The sequence below is a fragment of the Numenius arquata genome, chromosome 27 (genome assembly GCF_964106895.1).
Source record: "Numenius arquata chromosome 27, bNumArq3.hap1.1, whole genome shotgun sequence".
Taxonomy (NCBI): domain Eukaryota; kingdom Metazoa; phylum Chordata; class Aves; order Charadriiformes; family Scolopacidae; genus Numenius; species Numenius arquata.
The window spans coordinates 1,151,091-1,169,408 of NC_133602.1; the positions used below are offsets into that span (position 1 = coordinate 1,151,091).

Genomic DNA, 18,318 nt, shown 5'->3' on the forward strand with positions numbered 1-18,318 from the left:
AACCTTGGGGAAGGAGAAAGAAAGGACAGACATCATCCTCTGGTTGCAGGCTTTGGTCCAAATGAGGAAGGATCTTCCGCCGCAGGCACTAGGACAAGCGTTGTGGTTAAATCCGTAGGACAGATGAGGTGGTGGTAAACGTTGGGGTGTCTTTAGCGGTGGAAGGTGGCTACGAATGATTGACTTGCTGATCTGTTATTAAGTAGACCACTACTGGAGACACCTTCACAGGGTTAGACTGTTACAGGGTACTGATATTTAAAATACATGAATATATTTGAGCAACCTGGTCTAGTGGGAGGTGTCCCAGCCCATGGCAGGGGGTTAGAACTAGATGATCCTTAAGGTCCCGTCCAACCCAACCATTCTATGATTATGTCTTCATGCACAAGGCAAACTGAGCATGATGCGTACTGGATTGCTGAAGGGAAGAGAGATCTTTGGCTTCCGCTGTGTTGGGATTTGTCCCACGCACTTTAAAAAACACTGGGTTATGCCTGGGGCAATTTGCTTAAAATTAAAAAAAAGCTTTTTTAGGGAAAAAATGCAAAATAATGATCTCACCTGAAAAATGCTGCTTGGAATCCTCATACAAGTATTTCTAAAGTGTAGGTATTGCTCAACATTTGGATGTCTAAATCTGAAGGCAGAAGCTTAGTTTTGCAATGCTCTGCACGTGTATAAATATAATTAATGTTTATGAAGCATTCTGAAAACCGTATTTGTTATTACTGAAAGGATCACACAGGAGCTATCTGAAGTTGGATTTGATTTATGGAAAAAGACGTTGCAGATTTAATTTGCAGACTTCAGGATCTTGAGTAGATTAGGATGGGGAAAATATCCTGGGGGATGGGGAAGGCTGTTGGAAACAGAGTCCCCTGGAAATTACACTGGGGAAAAGGTCTTTTAAAATCTTGTGAGGCAACAGCTTCTGTCTCTGACTTAAGGGTGTGAACTTTGATGTAGTTTTTCATGGATATACGGCTATAGACCCAGCCAAAAGTGGTCCACTTATATTTGTCCTTTTTTTAAAAAAAATAAAATTTGAAAGCACAGAATACTGAGGGAGGGGGAGAGGTGATTGATCCTTCTGAGTCAAGAAACATAGATAATTAAAAGCAGAATCGCTCCTCTGCAGGGCCCGTAGTGTCTCTTCTGGGGGGGGGAACGTGAGCACACTAATGCTCAGCCTAATAACTCATTAGTCCTAGCTATTGCCGTGTGTTGGCCAATATATATATATACTTGCTTCACACTTTTAAGTTGCACGTATCCACATTGCAGATTCTTCTTGCGCAAGTTGTCCCAATGACGTGACCCAGAGAGAGGGTTATAGTGCCCTGTTGCTGCCTCTCTGTGCTCGGTCAACGATTTTTATCCTATTTTTGGGGAATAGCCTTGTGAGCAGGCTGTGAAATTAATTCTAGTACTTCAATTAATCCAAAAAATTCCATCTGTTGTGTGTGAACCGGCCTGGGAAGGAGTGTAGAGGAGCTTTGATGGTGCTCCATGCAGGTTTCTGTGAACCTCTTTGGAGGTGGACTGGCACTGCCCTAGGCAGGGAACAGCAGCGTCTTTCTTGCATGCAGAAATGCAGTTTGCATGAATTCTTGAAAAATACTGACGTTATAAATATTGGGTGGTGATTAGTTAATGTCAGCGTAGGTGTTGAGCCTCAGGAAGGTGACAATGACACCTGTGGTGGGACTCACAAGGGTTCAAAAATGAAGCGTAGAGAAAAAAGGAAACCCAAAACCTGCGTGCTGCATGACAGTATTTAATGGGAATGAGAAGCTGAATATACATGCGCAAAATTAGATGGATAGGATATAATCAGAAGAGTTCCAGGACTTCATGAGGGTCTACAATGAATCTCCAGTTCCATGATTTTGCATAATTGTTCTTCTTTGATCAGATGTATTTTACAGAGAAATCTACTATTACAATTGCTTGAAGTTATTATTTTTTTTTGCCCTGGCTTGAATCAAACAAGATATAGGCAGAAAAATAAGCTGGGAAACCATCACATCATGGGTCTAAGCAGATATAAAGCATAAGAAAGACTTACAAATGCCTAATTTTAAGAAATGCCAAGTAGAGCTGATTTATTTTTTTTTTAATGGTAAATGCTGGTTCAGCAAAATACACAAGTGAATATGAAATTTGATAAAGTTTCATTTTGGAACCCAAGATTTTCAGTCATATAATTTTTGAAATATTTTGTGTTTTATTTTGAGACAAATTGATAATAAAAAGTCAATGTTGGCATAAAAAATTTATTGAGAGACACATTTTTATCAAACCAAAAAAAATATTTTTGAAAATCTTGTTTCTTAGTAAAATTCTTTTTTTTTTTTTTATTTTTATTTTATCCTAATTGTGAATGAGATCAATAGTGGAATTTCAATTTCTTGCAGATTGGAAATTCTAGTCCTCATGCAGGTCTAGTGTCAGGAAGCCATGCTTTAATGGACTCCACTGGGAACTGTGGGAGCTCAGCACTTCTATAATCCATTATCCATAGACTTAGCCGTGATCTGTCTTACTGTTCAGTTCTGCTTTTCCCTTTATCCACAGATATCCATGTTGGAATTAGGTTGGCCTGCAAGTTCTATAAAAAAATGGATTGGAGAAGTGAGGAGAAAAAGGATTAAAGTTTCCTGTCTCATAAAATGATAATCCTGAATTACACGCTGTCCCAGAACCACACATACCCCTAAAACCGGGAGATCCCTTGAAACTGAATAAGTTTCTGATATCGAACAGTGCAGTAGATCCCACTATAGTTTGCTGAGGGAAAGTGGTGAGAGTTGGGCCGGGATATATCACGGAATAAGGTGGCGAGTCAGGTTCCACTATGTCCACTATTGTGTCGGGGTATTTAATGACACAGGTCTCGTTGGAGGTGAGGGCAAACGGCTCGGGGCATATCACCCCCGGTGGCAGGCAGCACTCGTAGGGAGACATGTGAGAGATCCAAACCTGAAAGACAGGAGGAAGGGAGAAAAGGCAGTCATTAGTCCAGCAAGATGCTTACACAGTAGAAATCGAGATTTTGGGAAGATTGGGTTGCGTGCTGGATATTGCGATTGCTGGCAAGCGGGGAAATTACAAGGTGCAAATAGCTCAGGTGATAGTTAAATGTTTGTCCAGTTTCCTTTTCCCATCCGGTAACTCTTCTCTTTCCTAAGTTACCCTTTTGAAGTTCATTGTTTCAATATCTGATGATATTTTCTATATCACCACTATTTTTATCCTAAAATGCTCTTATGCTATTGCTGCTTTTCTCCTCTTCCCAGGATTTTCAACGTGTTGTGCTGCTCTGTCTCACTCCTATTGCCAAGTCAAACCTTGCCATAACCCCAACTCAACTCCATGTTTTAAACTTCAATTTTAATCCTCACAGAGCTGGCAAAACCAAAACATGGGGGTGAAGCCAGTTACCTCATCTCACCTGGTTAGAATTGGAACAGTATGAGCTGGGATGGAGATCCACCCATCTTTTATTAGTCTCATTAAATATCACCTTGATTACATTATCTCATAATTGAAATCACACAGCTCTTTAAAACTGTAACTGATATCAAGGCCAGATTTTCCTGGGCATTTATAATTATAGATTAACAAGTTGTCCTTGCCCTGAATTGTGCCCACACTAATTAGGCGAGGCAAACAGAGTGAGGAAGAAGTGATAATTTTCTTCACTTTATCAGTGTGAAACTGATGTGGAAGAGATTAAGGTCTGGCATAAAGGACGGGCTTGAAGTGATTTCCCAAATGAGTCCCACCATTTACCCCAGGAGTCTGCAGGAGAGAGAAAATTCAGGGCAAATTTCTTGTGTTTCCATCTAAACATCTCATTTTAACCGCACGCCATCATTGCCTTCTCCAGTCCTCAGGGCTGCACCTTCAGCTTTTTCCAATTGATCCTATGCCTTTGACTTGAAGGTAAGAAAAAAGGCAACAACAGAACATTTTGACCAGCTAAAGAGCTAGATCGGAAAGGGCTAAATTTGCCTTTGGGAAAAGAATTGCTACCATAGATCAGCCTTAAGGGTAGAGATCCTCAAGTGGTCCAACGCAGACAGACAATTTGTCAGAGTTCATCCTAGTCCTCATGAAAAGAGGTGAAGGAGGATCATTCCTTCTTATGCATTCCTTCTAGATTTGGAATTCAGCACTATAAGTAGTTTTTAAACAAAATCAGTAGTAAAGTGGCTTTTTAGTAAGAAAAGCCTGAGTTCCAGTCTCTAGGATTTTGAAAATATTTAGGACAAGTTCTCCAACTGTTAAAAGACACGGTAGCTTCCTTGGAGAGAGCTGAGGGTGAGAACATAATAAAAAAAAAATTTTTTTTAAAATTATAATTTCTTTAATGAAACCTAGTCTTTATAATATGAAAAGAATGCTTGCCAGTATGAAACTATTGAGGCTCTTTAGAGTTCTGAGGGCGTTTTATATGCCGTCCCTGGTGTAAATGAACTGCTGTCCTGAACACCGGCGTCGTTTGCGAATGCCAGCTTTCACCTCTGAAGTGTAAAACTTAAATTGGCTTAAAACTGAAGGACAATAGAAAGTATATTTCTGGAAGAATACCCCCTTACCATTTCCTAAGTTTAACCTATCATTTGATAATATTTAGATAGCAATAAGTAATTGATTCAAAATTGACTTACCTGGATCACCAAGGAGAAGAGTTTAAGAAAAGTGATTAGAAGAGTTCTATGTAGCAAATGCTTTTATACACTTAGTCAAATTGCCTGGAGGATGTGACACCCTTTTTGCATGAAGTCCTAATTAGTTGCAAAACAAACTTTGCTGCATGCATAACTTCTGCAAGTAATGAAACTGTTTTGCTCGCTGTTTGTGTTTGTGTGCTATTGGATCCTCACATAGCATGCTAAATACATCCTACACCCTGCAGGCAGGATTCACTTTAACATCTCATGGGTCGAAAAGAACTTGATATACTTCATTAACCATGTTTCAGTTATATCAGCAGTTGATCAAGCTTCCTTTTATTTGTTGCTTTTTTCCCCTCCTTCAAATTCAGTCTGTGAAAGGGATTCAAGGGAGCACCAGTAGCACTGTTTGCTCTCAGGCAACAGGGTTTTATTTTCATTTCCCAAATCTGGAATGTCATTTCCCAAATGTGGAATAGAAGAGAGTTTTCCTCTGAAATGCCTTACAGGGCATTAAACATAACCACAGCTGTTAACCCTCCCAGTGAATATTGGTGGATGAGGAGAACAGCTCAATAGATTCGTAGCTGTTTTCCCATCTCCCATAGGATGGATTCCTCGGGAGAAAGCTCAGCGTTATCTAACATCCACTTCGGGCTTTACAAATAGTGCTTGCATGGGGTTCAAGTGGAGCATGTGGATTTGTTTCAGGTGTCTTTGCAGGGTTTGACTGTGTTGCAATTAAAGGCAGGTAGATGCCACCCACGTTTTTCTGCCACTGACTCAAAGTGGAGTCACAGAGAATCACACAGTTGGGTTGGTGGTTAGCTTTTTTTTATTATTATTATTTGTGGTTCTTTTTTTCCTCCCAGCATTTTCACCGGGTTGAAAAGGACAATCTCATAGGAAAGAGAAGGTTGCAATGGACTGTACCCTGAAACTGGTGTTTCCATCCAGGTTGTGGTTTTCCGTGACACTACTAAGGTGAAGACTGGGGAGGGAAAAAAATTACACAAGAAATAGGTCTATCCTGATGAGAACTTAATTTAACACAAATGAGAGATGTAAGTTTAATGTAAGACTACCAAGGAATTGGAGAAAATGAGGGCTGTCAGTTTGTCAAGATTTTTATGAATGAGCCAGACATGTGGATTTAAAAATGTTCCTATAAACCCTTTAAAGAGGAAATCAGTATCACAGAGATATCATGTTAAAGACGGAGAGGGAAATCAGGATTCAGGGAAATCTATTTCAGCGGAAATAGGTTTCTGAAAAAGCCACCAGTTAGTGCAGTCAGGAGTTTTTTGGGTGACGTGCCAGCTTATAAAACAGAGGGAGTTTTTTTTAATACAAAAAAGGTATTCTTAATTAAAATCTTACTGTAATGCCAGGGATAGGGATCACTTACATATTTGGGGACAATACAGGTACAGTACAGCTCGTTGTGTTGCATTAGCTCACCCAAGGCACAACGCTTTATCTACGTAAATGACTGGGAATCAGCTTGAAAGCTTTTGTTCTGCTCACAAGTTCCCATAAATGCTTTTGCCTTAGGACCCCTGCTAACATCCTCCCAAGCTACAGATAATTTGTGATATGAAGGAAAATTTTATGTAAGTAATAATTATGAACAAAGGAATCCTTCCTCCCAGTTCGCAAGGCAAGGAAGGGAAGATGACATCTTCCGAGCACCGCACAGTCGCTGCCCTTCACTTTGAATATGTAAAAGAAATAACAGTTTTGATAGTCTTTGCCATGAGGTTCTGGGGCCTGATGGTTGCTTGAAGACGGTGAAGTTCAGTGTGGGACTAAAAAGCTTTTTGGGACTGGTGTAACTGAGAAAAGGTACCCAGGTGACAGGACTCCAGTGAGGACTTCCCTCTTCAGAGTTGCACCGGCTCTTCTGGAGAAGGTAAAGCTCTAAGGCTGAAATACAGAATTTCATTAAAACTTCCCAGCCCCACAGAATGACTGGAGCCAAGGCTGGTGCAAGTTGGTGTAATGTATTTGTAGCTGATTTTTCCTGTGTTTTGGTCCCTTTTCCACCTCTCTTTGCTCTGTCCTGGTTTGGAAAATTCACGTTCAGGCTGCCTGCTGGATGCATTGTGCTCCTTCCTGTGCATCCACACGCCTTCAACCCTTCTGGGGGGTTACCAGAGCGTTTACACGGATTTGTCTAAAATATTTCAAAATGAAATCAGGCTGCTTGGAGCAATGGGAAAAAAAAAATTACCTATTCCTTCTGCATAAGATACATCAGATAAAGCCTTTCCTATTCACTGGAGGCAGCTGTGCTTCAGGGAGGCAAATTATTTTTATTTTACAAATTAAGAGCTCTGTCTTTTGTCTCATATTGATTTTGAGCGTGTGAATCTAGGGGGGAACCCCAAGGAATGAAATAGGTTCTTTACTTTTTGCCAGAAGGTGACCAAAAATCCCGAGTCTGCAGTAATAGGGTGGATTTGTGTTTCAGTCTTAGTGATGTTTGGACTTCTCTTTTTTGAGTGAAACCTCGACCAGGTCGATTTTTAGGGCTGAAATAAGAAACGGGGAAAATGAGTACAGTTTTCTGATTAAAGTAGACCTTTTTCAGGGCCCCAAGCAAAAGGGGAGTAAAGGCAGATGGGAATGTCCTAAGATTTAAGTCTAATTAATCTGCCTAAACGCTGCTCTGCCACTAAGGAGCTATGTAACATTAAAGCCGTGCTGCAGGATCCATTTGGCTGAAGAGTCTCATATATATATATGGAGATTCATGTATGTTTATTTTCTTTCAGAAATCATTTAGTAAGATTCTGGTTCTTGCAATTTAATCACGGAGAGAGAAAACAATGGGTTATATCAGCATAAAATTCACACAACATGGTGCTCACAAGCCAAGTGAAGATAAACCTGAAAAACTTGTAGATAAAAAAAAAAAAAAAATCCAATTTTTTACTGGCTGTAAATCACCACAGGCACTGTTCTTGGGGAGGAAAGCTACCACATGCAGTAGATCCCTTAATTACTGGGATTGCCCCAGTAGCTCAGTTTTATAGACAAAGCAGGGAGACACCTGGTGATGGTCCAGGCGTGGGGCCTGGCAGCGGAAGGGTTGGTGTGAAGGAGCCTGGGAGCAGTGATGGCTTTGGGGTGGCAGTTCCTTCCCTGCGCCCAGGTGAGCTTAGTGGCCCTGGACATCGCCTGAACCAGGATAATGCCCCACGGAGGCTTTCCCACAACCGCAAATCGAATACGATCTTTAACAAACACTACAGGAATGTAGCTGGAAATGCCTGGCAGGAAAAATCTTAGCTCCCAACTACGCTCATGTTCTGTAGTTGAATCCTTTTGTGTCACTAATCCAGGTTTAGCATAACCCGTGTTCCTTCCCTGTTCTAAATACTGTCCCAGAGACAGTGCTTTGTGTTCATTTCACCCTCTTTTTACAGCCCCTTGTACCTTGTGGGACTCTTTGAGACTTTTACTCCTTTTGCAGTTTTTGGGCACTATATAAAATGCTGCCTTGCACTTCCCTTGCAGCTGAATTTTTCATTGCCTTTGGCAAATTTTAATTCTAGTTATTATCTAGGTTTAATAGTGAAGCACAGTGGCTAAATGAATTGTCAGAGGTCACTTGGTGAGCAAATGGAACAGCCTGGAGTAAAAGAGGCTTTCCTCATTGGCATTTATCATATTATTTATAATTTGAATTCCAACAGCTCTTTGAAGTCTTAACTGAGATTGCATTGCATTGGGCAAACAAAGGGCAAGTCCCCACACCGAACAACAAGCATTTGAACTGATTAGACCTGAGAAACAAAAGAGAAGGGATTGCTCTCTCTTTTATGAATGCAATATTAATGCACGGGGATTAAGGGAGGGGCTGTCAATGTGGAAAATGACAGCGAGCACTTTTTGATATGTCCTGAAACGACTTCTCCAGTTTTACATAGGAAATCTGTGGCAGTCAGGAAGTAAACACAGACCTGAGTTACAGTAAATTATTTAATTTTAAGAGTACCCATTATATTCATATTCTCCCAGTGCTGTTTCCACAATAAACCACAGGTTTAGTGTCACAGCTCAGTCTATAGGACTGAGCACAACCGTGACTGAGCCAGTGGTTTGGACCCCGGGACATCCTTTCCTCTGGGACAACTGTGTTTAGAGGAGGGATAAGAGACCTGCAATGGAATCTGAAGATATAAGTATCCAGAGATTAGAAATCCTAGTGGAGGATCCACTTAGTCTGAACAAAACATAGCAATTCAACAGGGCTAGAAATTCTCAAACTGTGGGTTTGGGTTTTTTTTTTTCCCCTATTTAAAATAAATAAATAATAAACATTGATTTTTTTTTTTTTTTTCCTCTCCACAAACCAGAAAAAAAATACCAAATTTTTCAAAGCTGTTTAGAGTATCCAAGACACCATCCCTAGTTAAAATCCACGGCTTCATTTATGTATTTTGAAACCTAAGCTGCCTCTTAAGAAATTTGCAATTACCTGCAAATTACTAATGATGGAGTAATGATCTTTGTTAAAAAAATAACACCCTTTAAATTAAAATTCTACATCAAAAATCATCCCTTAGGTAATGGTTGGTTGCTGAGGAACAATGGGCTCAAGATGGATTTTTCTACTTTTCTGAAGAGAACAGTTAAAGAAGGAAAAATGAAGAAAGGAAATAAAGGAAAGAATAAGAGAAATAAGCCTGTGTTGTGGGAACTTTCTTAAACTGATTGAAAGCTTAAAGAAGCCTTTTGTGCGTGAGGTCCTAATTAGCTACCCAGTTGTCTGGATTTTTTTCCAAGACTAAGTTCTTCATACTGTCTGCGTGTGTCACACCAGCCTGATTTGCACATTTTCTGTCCTTCACATTCTTTCATGTTCTTTCCTTAGAGACGGACAGGAGCCTAATCCTTTGCTTAAATCAATCTCCTGACTCCTCTGAAAAGATTGCTGAGTCTTTATGGAGGGTCTTAATAAAGGGTCTTTAGTTCAGCTCTTTCTGAGCTCCCTCCCCTAAATGCAAACAAAATTAAGCACAATGTGGAGGTCATGCCTGCTTATACATATATTCTCTGTTTTCACACACAGGTTGTGAGCAAGCCTGTGTTTGTGCAATTTCTGAGAAATCAGTACTGTCTTAGAAGGTTCAGGTTTTCTCTGCAACAAGTTTCATCTGTTGCTTGTTCTGAGAAATCTGGCAGCAGTACAAAACCAGTTTTCTAATGAAAATCAAACAAAAATGTAGTATGATGCAAGCTCCTTAATACATAACTAGAGAATGTACGTTAATAACCTTGACACATATTTCAGGGTGACTTTGTAACTCTGTTTTAAAACACTGCAATCAGGCTGGATACTTAAAATATGATAATAAGTGTTTCGCATGTATAAATCATTAATGAGAGTTTGCAAAGTGCTTTGAAATCCTTTAATCTGAAGCTTCCGCAGGCTGTTCCCTATGACTGTCAATGCTTTGGGATCTTTAGAGAAACATTGACTTTACAGGAATTATTTAGAGGATAAGGACCAAATATTAAATGAATTACTAAAAAGAGGAAAATACTCACAGCTAAGACAATGAAATAGTTTTCAGAGAAAGGTGGTGGAGGGTGAATTCTTTCTATACTGAAATCTTCCACAAGAGAAGATGGTTCCCAGCAGTGGCAGCCCCTTGCCCAAAGAGATTTCTTTGCAGAGTTACAGCAGTTTGTACATTTAACCTGCAAAAGGAGGTTTTTTTACACCCAGCTACAAACGTAATTTCAGCATTAGAGGAGAGAGAGAGTCCTCTTTGCTGCTCATTGACCTTGACCAAAGAGCTGACTGCTAAGGCTGTCTGTTGCAAAATCATATCACCTCTCTGAGAATAGGACCAGGCTTCTTTGGAGTATAGGAGCAGTAAAATTAAGGAGCAAAGAGAAATAAATTCCTTCTCCCTACATATCAGGTAATGTGAACTCGCTCTCTCGAAGCGTGCAAGCTCCTTGGGTATTGCCAATGATGGAGGTCGCTAAGGTAATAGCTGTGATCTTTTGAGCTTCATGTAATCCCTCCTCTGAGATCCCCGTGAGTCTGGTTTCGGAGCTGGGTGAGCTGTGAGGGACATCCAGGGAGACAGAATTAAAAAGAAGTCACCCAAACCACTCCTGCTTCACAGCAAAAGCCAAGATTCACTCCCACAGAAAAATGGTGGGATTTCATTGCCAAAAGAATGACATAGATTTTTAGAAATCATTTGGCTTGAAAGTGAGGCATATCAGAGTTTTTCCAAATTTGAAGCCAGAATTAACTGGTAGTTTTGAAAATCTGCTTATGCTTTCCAAGCAACGCATTCCAGGTCCCATCGTATCTGTCTTCTGTCGTTAGGAGTATCACAGCTAACTATGATTTGAGGGGAAAGATGACTGGGGAACAAGATCATTAGGCCGATGACATATAGCCAACCAAAAACCCTAGCAGTTGTGCCACTGAAGAGGAACCGGCTCTTGAAATACACTCACAGAAAAAGAAAAAATAGTGGATGCCCCTTCCCTGGAAATGTTCAAGGCCAGGCTGGACGGGGCTTTGACCAATCTGGTCTGGTGGAAGGTGTCCCTGCCCAGGACAGGGCATGGAACGAGATGGTCTTTAAGGTCCCTTCCGACCCAACTATTCCATGATTCTATGAAAATAATCTGTCACTGAGATGATTTGGTTCCTGAAAAAAAAATTGATTAAAACTATAAGGCTTTATCCTTCATGGTAGAAATCATTGCAATGACATGCAGATCGATGGAATGGAGTTTATTTGCATCTACTAGGGTCCAGGGTCACCTGAGACTGTAAGGGGTGAGTGGGATCTCATATAAATTGGTGGATGAGAAGCTCAACATAAGCCGGCAGTGCGCACTGGCAGCCCAGAAAGCCAACCGGATTCTGGGCTGCATCAAGAGAAGTGTGGCCAGCAGGTCGCAGGAGGTGATTCTACCCCTCTACTCTGCTCTCGTGAGACCCCACCCGGAATACTGTGTCCAGCTTTGGAGTCCTCAACACAGGAAGGACATGGACCTGTTGGAACGGGGCCAGCGGAGGGCCACGAAGATGATCAGAGGGATGGAGCACCTCCCCTATGAAGACAGGCTGAGCGAGCTGGGGTTGTTCAGCCTGGGGAAGAGAAGGCTCCGGGGAGACCTCATAGCAGCCTTCCAATATCTGAAGGGAGCTACAGGAGAGCCGGAGGGGGACTCTTTGTCAGGAGATGGAGTGACAGGACAAGGGGTAATGGTTTTAAATTGGAAGAGGGGAGATTTAGATTAGATATTAGGAGGAAATTCTTTCCTGTGAGGGTGGTGAGGCACTGGAACAGGTTGCCCAGGGAAGTTGTGGATGCCCCATCCCTGGAAGTGTTTAAGGCCAGGTTGGACGGGGCTTGGAGCAACCTGCTCTAGTGGAGGTGTCCCTGCCCAGGGCAGGGGGGTTGGAACTCAATGATCTTTAAGGTCCCTTCCAACTCTAACCATTCCATGATTCTATAATTCTATGATAAATGCAGTGTAGGGAAAAAAAAAGCACATTATGAGGCAAGGAATCATGACCTGATTTAGGAGCAGATTAGTGGAATGACATTCGTGACTTTGATCTGTTTATTTTAAAAGGATATTATTACTCAATTCATGGGTGTCTGAAGCCAATACCACACTTCAAATATAATAACACAGCACTCTGAATGCATAAATCATTAATGAATGCTTGTGATATGACATTTCATCCAAGGAGGACGCAGAGCATCCTGATAAGAGATATTGCCCTAGGGATGCCTCAAACACACCTCATAATTTAGAAGGGATTTACAGTGAAGAATTTTTACTGCTCTATTAGAGAAGCAAACAAGTAGCAGGTAAACAACTCCAGGCAGGAAATCTGTCTGTAGGGAAGGGCAGATCTCAGGGTACCAGAGACACTTTCCCTGACTCGTTCCTCCTGTGAGCTTTACAGCTTTTGCTACAATATCCCAAAGACGAGCTACGTGGGAACAAAAATGTCTTTGTCATCTTGGTGGCTGCAGCTTTTCACCCTTATTCTTACTGGCAGACCCTTCAATCAGGGTTGATGCCCAAATAGGTGTTCCAGGGAACAAACAATGCTTGAGTGCAGAATGACACAGGATGACAGAAAGGGTTAAAATGGCCAGAAATGTCCTTTTCTAAAGGATAAGAAAAAATATCTATTTCTGCCTGGACAGCACATCGAAATAGAAGTGATTACACTATACTGGTCTTTTCATATGAGGAAAGGCTGAGGGACTTGGGTCTTTTTAGTCTGGAGAAGACTGAAGGGGGATCTGATCAACGCCTATAAATACTTAAAGGAAGGGTGTCAAGAGGATGGGGCCAGCCTTTTTTCAGTGGTGCCCAGTGACAGGACAAGAGGTAATGGGCACAAACTGGAACATGGGAAGTTCCATCTAAACATGAGGAGGAACTTTACTTTGAAGGTGGCAGAGCCCTGGAAGAGGCTGCCCAGAGAGGTGGTGGAGTGTCCATCTCTGGAGATGTTCAAAACCCGCCTGAACACGTTCCTGTGCAACCTGCTCTAAGTGGACCTGCTTTGGCAGTGGGGTTGGACTAGATATCTCCAGAGGTCCCTTCCAACCCCATATCATTCTGTGATTCAGTGCAATAAAGTGTCATAGCAAGACTCGGAACCTTCCTGGTCCAGCCTGAAGGAGCCCACTTCTAGGCATCCTCCTTGCAGAGCTGAGGAAATTATTTTTGGCTGAGAAGGGCATGCTGTGAAAGATAAAGGGAGAGAAGCAATAACTTAGGATTTATATAAAATACATTTTTGTGGTAACAGCAGGGACAGGCACAGGACTTGTGGCAGTAGCCTAATGCCTGAGAAAGTGGATGGTTTGTGTTGGTGATTTCCAAAAAGTCCGTATTCCAGCCTTATTTTGTTGCCCAGAGCTGCTGCATTATATAGTCATAAGAATTTAGAGTGGCTGTGGATCTGCTCCAGAAGTTCTATAAAAGGTTATTATTATGACACACACAAAATTACTTTTTAATGAAAAAATTAATAAACCTGGTTTCTGAAGCCATTAAATATTGCCTGCTTAGGGAGTAGCCATGACTCTCAAATTTAAAGTGATGTTATTACCCAAGTAACATAACTATTTGAATTTTGTCATATACTTGCAATATTTACATAGTATAGACACTTTGTATGTCTCAACCATTAATGAATATCTGGGACTAACTTTGAAGTTCTTTCCTTTCAAGAAGGCAAAGGAGAAGCTTCAATATTGTTATGCAGCCCAAGGGATCTGCAGACAGACACGCCTCAGTAGCTTCTAAATATGTAATGGAGGTAAATAAAAGATCAAGGTTCTGATATTGCTGAGTAGAAAACTTTAAGTGAAATATACTTTTTTGAATGGAAGAATATTTTATAAAAACATTTCCATTCATCCTGGAACCGGTCGCTTATTCCACCTCGATGATCACGACAGGATGAATTTGGTTTTTCTATGTACTGGGTGGGATGTTTTGTGGGACCTCTGCTGCATGGATAATTTTAATCCATCACAGTCAGTTTAATTCTTGTTTTACTATGGTTTTGTTTTACTATGGTCATGATGTTTTAATGAATGAAATTAAACATTTCTCTCTTCAGAAATGTTTCATGCAATGGTGTAAAAATTTAAATTTTGGTCTTTCTTCATTTGGTTAGCCAAAATTACCAACTCAAATTATTTGAATGTCATATAAATGATTGTTTGCTACACCACCTGAATCAAGCATTTGGTTTTCTGTGTTTGGGTATGGTAATAAATTGACTGAAAGTATGTGCCCAAGCAATTGCGTTGATGCCACCTTCTCATGTGTTCTCAATTGCTTTAATTTCTTTCCTACAGGAGAGTTGTCTGAATACTATAAGTGGACATTCTGGTTACTAAATTGTTATGCCAGTGCATACAACCTTAGCATATTACACCCCTAATAAGACCAGGGAAACAACTTGTCCAACAGCCCATATCCACCACCAGATGCTGAACAGTGTGTTTCCACTGAGAAAAGCTTTGTAGAACGATTCTGGTTTGCTTTTGAAAGCCCACTGATTTGCTGTGCTGAATTCTGAAATCAGCATCTCTCGACACCTGCAGCACTCTCTCCATCGAGTTTCATCTCAAACATTTGATGGGATGTTTCTGTATCTTGTACTATCCCAGTCTTCACTGTTGTCAGTACACGGATGATTCAAAGTCCTGGTGTGAGAAGAGTTTTGTCTGTACTTTGTAGGTGTCTGGACTGTCCGATGTTGCACAATGGATTTTAGTTGATATCCTGAAGGTGCAATTCAGTATCTGGGCAGGTAGAAGCCAAACAGTCGAACTGATGTCAGGAGAGGATTCTCCTTACAAATACTTGCTCCATTTCCTGACTCCATGTGAGAAAACAAGATTACACATCCTCCAGGCAGACCTCAGCTTACTATTAGAAGAAGGGAAGGAAAAAGCACTCTTTGAGCCTTTACAGAAGTTACTTTGCTGGTCAAGGGGCAAATTGTTTCTAAATATGGCTTGAAGTGTTGAGTTGGCTTGGAAAACACACTTTTTTAAACATTCTGATTTTTTTTTTTAAAGTTCTAATATTTTTTAAACATTCTCATGTTTTGTGATGGGAATTAAAAGTAGCTGGAGATTCCACAAGATTAGAAGGCAGGGACACAATAAGCTATCAACCACAGTGTGATTTCTGAAATAAAATGGCTAATGATGACTGACAAACCAAAAATGTGCTACTGTGCAGGGTATGTGACCTAATTAGGCTTTTATCTAAAAAAAATATTTCACTCTTAGTTAGAGATTCAAACTAGAGATGTGGCAAATCCTAAGAAAGAGATAAAATTACTGGGAAGAATATCTGCACAAAACATGCAAATTTTCCAAGTATGTAACTATCTCAGATGAGTCTCACATCATTCTAATTTGTAAATGACCCTGTAAAAGACAAGCCAGTGACAGAAATGCAGAGAGAGGAGGAAAAATACATTGCTTTCCAAGCAGAATACCATATATGCCTAAATTACCTGAATCAAGAGCACTATGCATGGCATTCATTTGATCTCTAATTATGTCACATAAAACAAGGCTCTAGGGTGGAATGGGGACGCCATTAGCAAGAAAATGGGGAGACAGCATTGCAGGTACCAAATCAAAGCCTGCTTCCGTAGCAAGGAGTGCTTTCCATACAAGATGAGTTTGTTGCTAAGACATTATGTGCGCAAAGGCTGCCTCTGGGCTGGGGGCGGTCTGGACCAGTATAAAAGGCAGTCCAACTGCAGGCTCCCTCATCCACTTCTCTTGCCTTCTCCTCCTCGGTGAACAAGGTAAGTAGCAAGTGCCTTCGCCTGTCTCTCTTCTTTGGCAATTTTCTCTTTGTCTTCTGGCTTCGGTGTAGATTTTGCCGAAATCCTTGTTCCCTTGTCCTGTTCCAGACTCTAAGCTCCTTGCTCCTGGGAGGTGAGAGAAGGTTCTGGGTTCCCTTTGCAAGAAAACCATGGGGCTAGGGCCTGTAATACTCTCTTCTTCCCTACAAACCCTGTCCCTGCTCTCCAACCTCTGTCTTTTCTCTTCCTGAGCAGTCTGTCAGGCTGTGCCACGCATAATGCCTTTCTTTCCGTGCCCTCTCTCCCAGGTGCACCTCCATCCCACAGCCATGTCCTGCTACGATCTGTGCCGTCCCTGTGGCCCAACCCCACTGGCCAACAGCTGCAACGAGCCCTGTGTCAGGCAGTGCCAGGACTCCCGGGTGATTATTGAACCATCTCCTGTGGTGGTGACCCTGCCCGGACCCATCCTCAGCTCCTTCCCCCAGAACACTGCTGTGGGATCCACCACCTCTGCTGCTGTTGGCAGCATCCTGAGCGCTGAGGGAGTCCCTATCAACTCCGGGGGCTTCAACCTCTCTGGCCTTGGTGGCCGCTACTACGGCAGAAGGTGCCTGCCCTGCTAAAGCCGGGCTGGATGTCCAGTGAGTGCATTGACCAGGAAACCCAAAGCCAGGTGCTGGACTGAGGATGGAGCTGGTGGCCATGGTTTCCAGATGGGTTGAGCACCCTTGTTCCCTCCTGCAAAGGAAGGAGGGAAGCAAGGTATCAGCCTGTGCTGTCTGGAATCATGGCCAACTGACATCTTCTACTTCTCCTGCTTTCTTCTCTGCATCATGAGTCCCTGTTGTCTCCTGCTGCCCTGTGCCATGGGTTCATCCTGGAGCAAGTCGAGAGCCATCCAGCTCATCTTCCACTCCCCATGTGTGTGAGGAAGCCATGTGTCCCATTGCTGTGAAGGGTGCCTGACTACCAGCTGCCCTTGTAGCAGCCTGGACCGTGTCCCTTCCACCATGTGCTGCTTTGTTTCATTCTTTAGACTCATTAAAGTTTATGCTGCATTGTAGTTTGATGTCTCCTTGTGTTCCTTCCTTCCTGGGTTTCCCATCCAAGCTGTCCAGGGGGAAATGTGATCCTGTGGAGGTGAGAAGGGTGGGCGAGTAAGGACTAATGGTCAACCTCTGTTGTGCTCAGAGGAGCTGAGTGCATCAAGGGCCTTTGGAAAAGACATGGGACAACATAAGGACGTGTGGTATTGCCTGAGTATGCAAAGGGTGACCAAAAACTTCCCCCAAAGGACATGTGAGTAACAGCTGAGGTTGGATACTGGTTTCCAGTTCATGAGGAAAGCCTTTGACCTGCTGCAAGACATTTTACTGAAGGCTAATGCCCAACTGGCCAAGGCTTTGTTCGCATGTTACCACTCACAATGTGCCCCTGCCTTTCCCTCCTCCAAACAATTCTTCCAAGACTGGAACTGGAAGGAGTCCCAAAGGAGTTGAAGGGCCTTGCAACAGCCAGGACAACTGTGTAAGAGGAAATATGAGTTCTGTTTTTCAATTTTCTTCCCTTTCCCTCCCTTCTGTAGTCTTCATGGTTCCATGGAGAATGCTTTATGTCTGGTACTGAACTTCTGCTGCTGACAGAGTCAAAGACTATTCTTGTGAACTGTTGTCCTGGTTTGAGTTGAAACAGAACCAACTTGTTCTGGTTTTGTATATATTGTATCTGTTTCATTATTTCCTTTTTGATTTTAATATTAATACTTCATTAAAGTAGTTTAGTTCATTCTAAATTTGTAAATCTCCTTATCTCTTCCTCTCCTTTCTTTGGAGAGAGGGTGGGAGGGGCCATCTGTCATTCTGATTGGCCAATCCGGCCAAAACCATGACAACTATCCTGGGATTAAAAGTGTATGTTTGCACAAGATGTGGCAGCCAGGACAATTGTGTAAAGGGAAATGTGAGCCCCGTGCTAGATTTTGCCACAATGGGGATGGGTTGATCACAGGTGTATAAAATGTATAAGGGGGGGGCCATAGTCACAAAGGGATTGTCCTCCTTCATCTGAAAGAGATTAGCAGTGTGAGTGACGTGTCCTTGAAACTCTCTGGAGGGTTAAAAGGGAGTAGGAAAAACATCTTTGCTCTCACTGGAGCAGTCTTGTGGTCAAAAGCATTAAGTGTTGCGGAGACTTTCTCTGTGTGTCGCCATGTCCTGAAGGGAAGTGGCTCTGGCGTAGACATATAGCAAATCCTCCAGAAACCACACT

At 42.0% G+C, this 18,318-nt stretch overlaps 1 protein-coding gene across 1 annotated transcript; it reads left to right on the forward strand.

Annotated features, from left to right (window-relative positions):
- Positions 1-16,376: 16,376 nt before the first annotated feature.
- Positions 16,377-16,673, forward strand: LOC141475921 (feather beta keratin). Its single transcript, XM_074164486.1, has one exon. The coding sequence runs from the start codon at positions 16,377-16,379 to the stop codon at positions 16,671-16,673; it is 297 nt and encodes a 98-aa protein (XP_074020587.1).
- Positions 16,674-18,318: the final 1,645 nt, after the last annotated feature.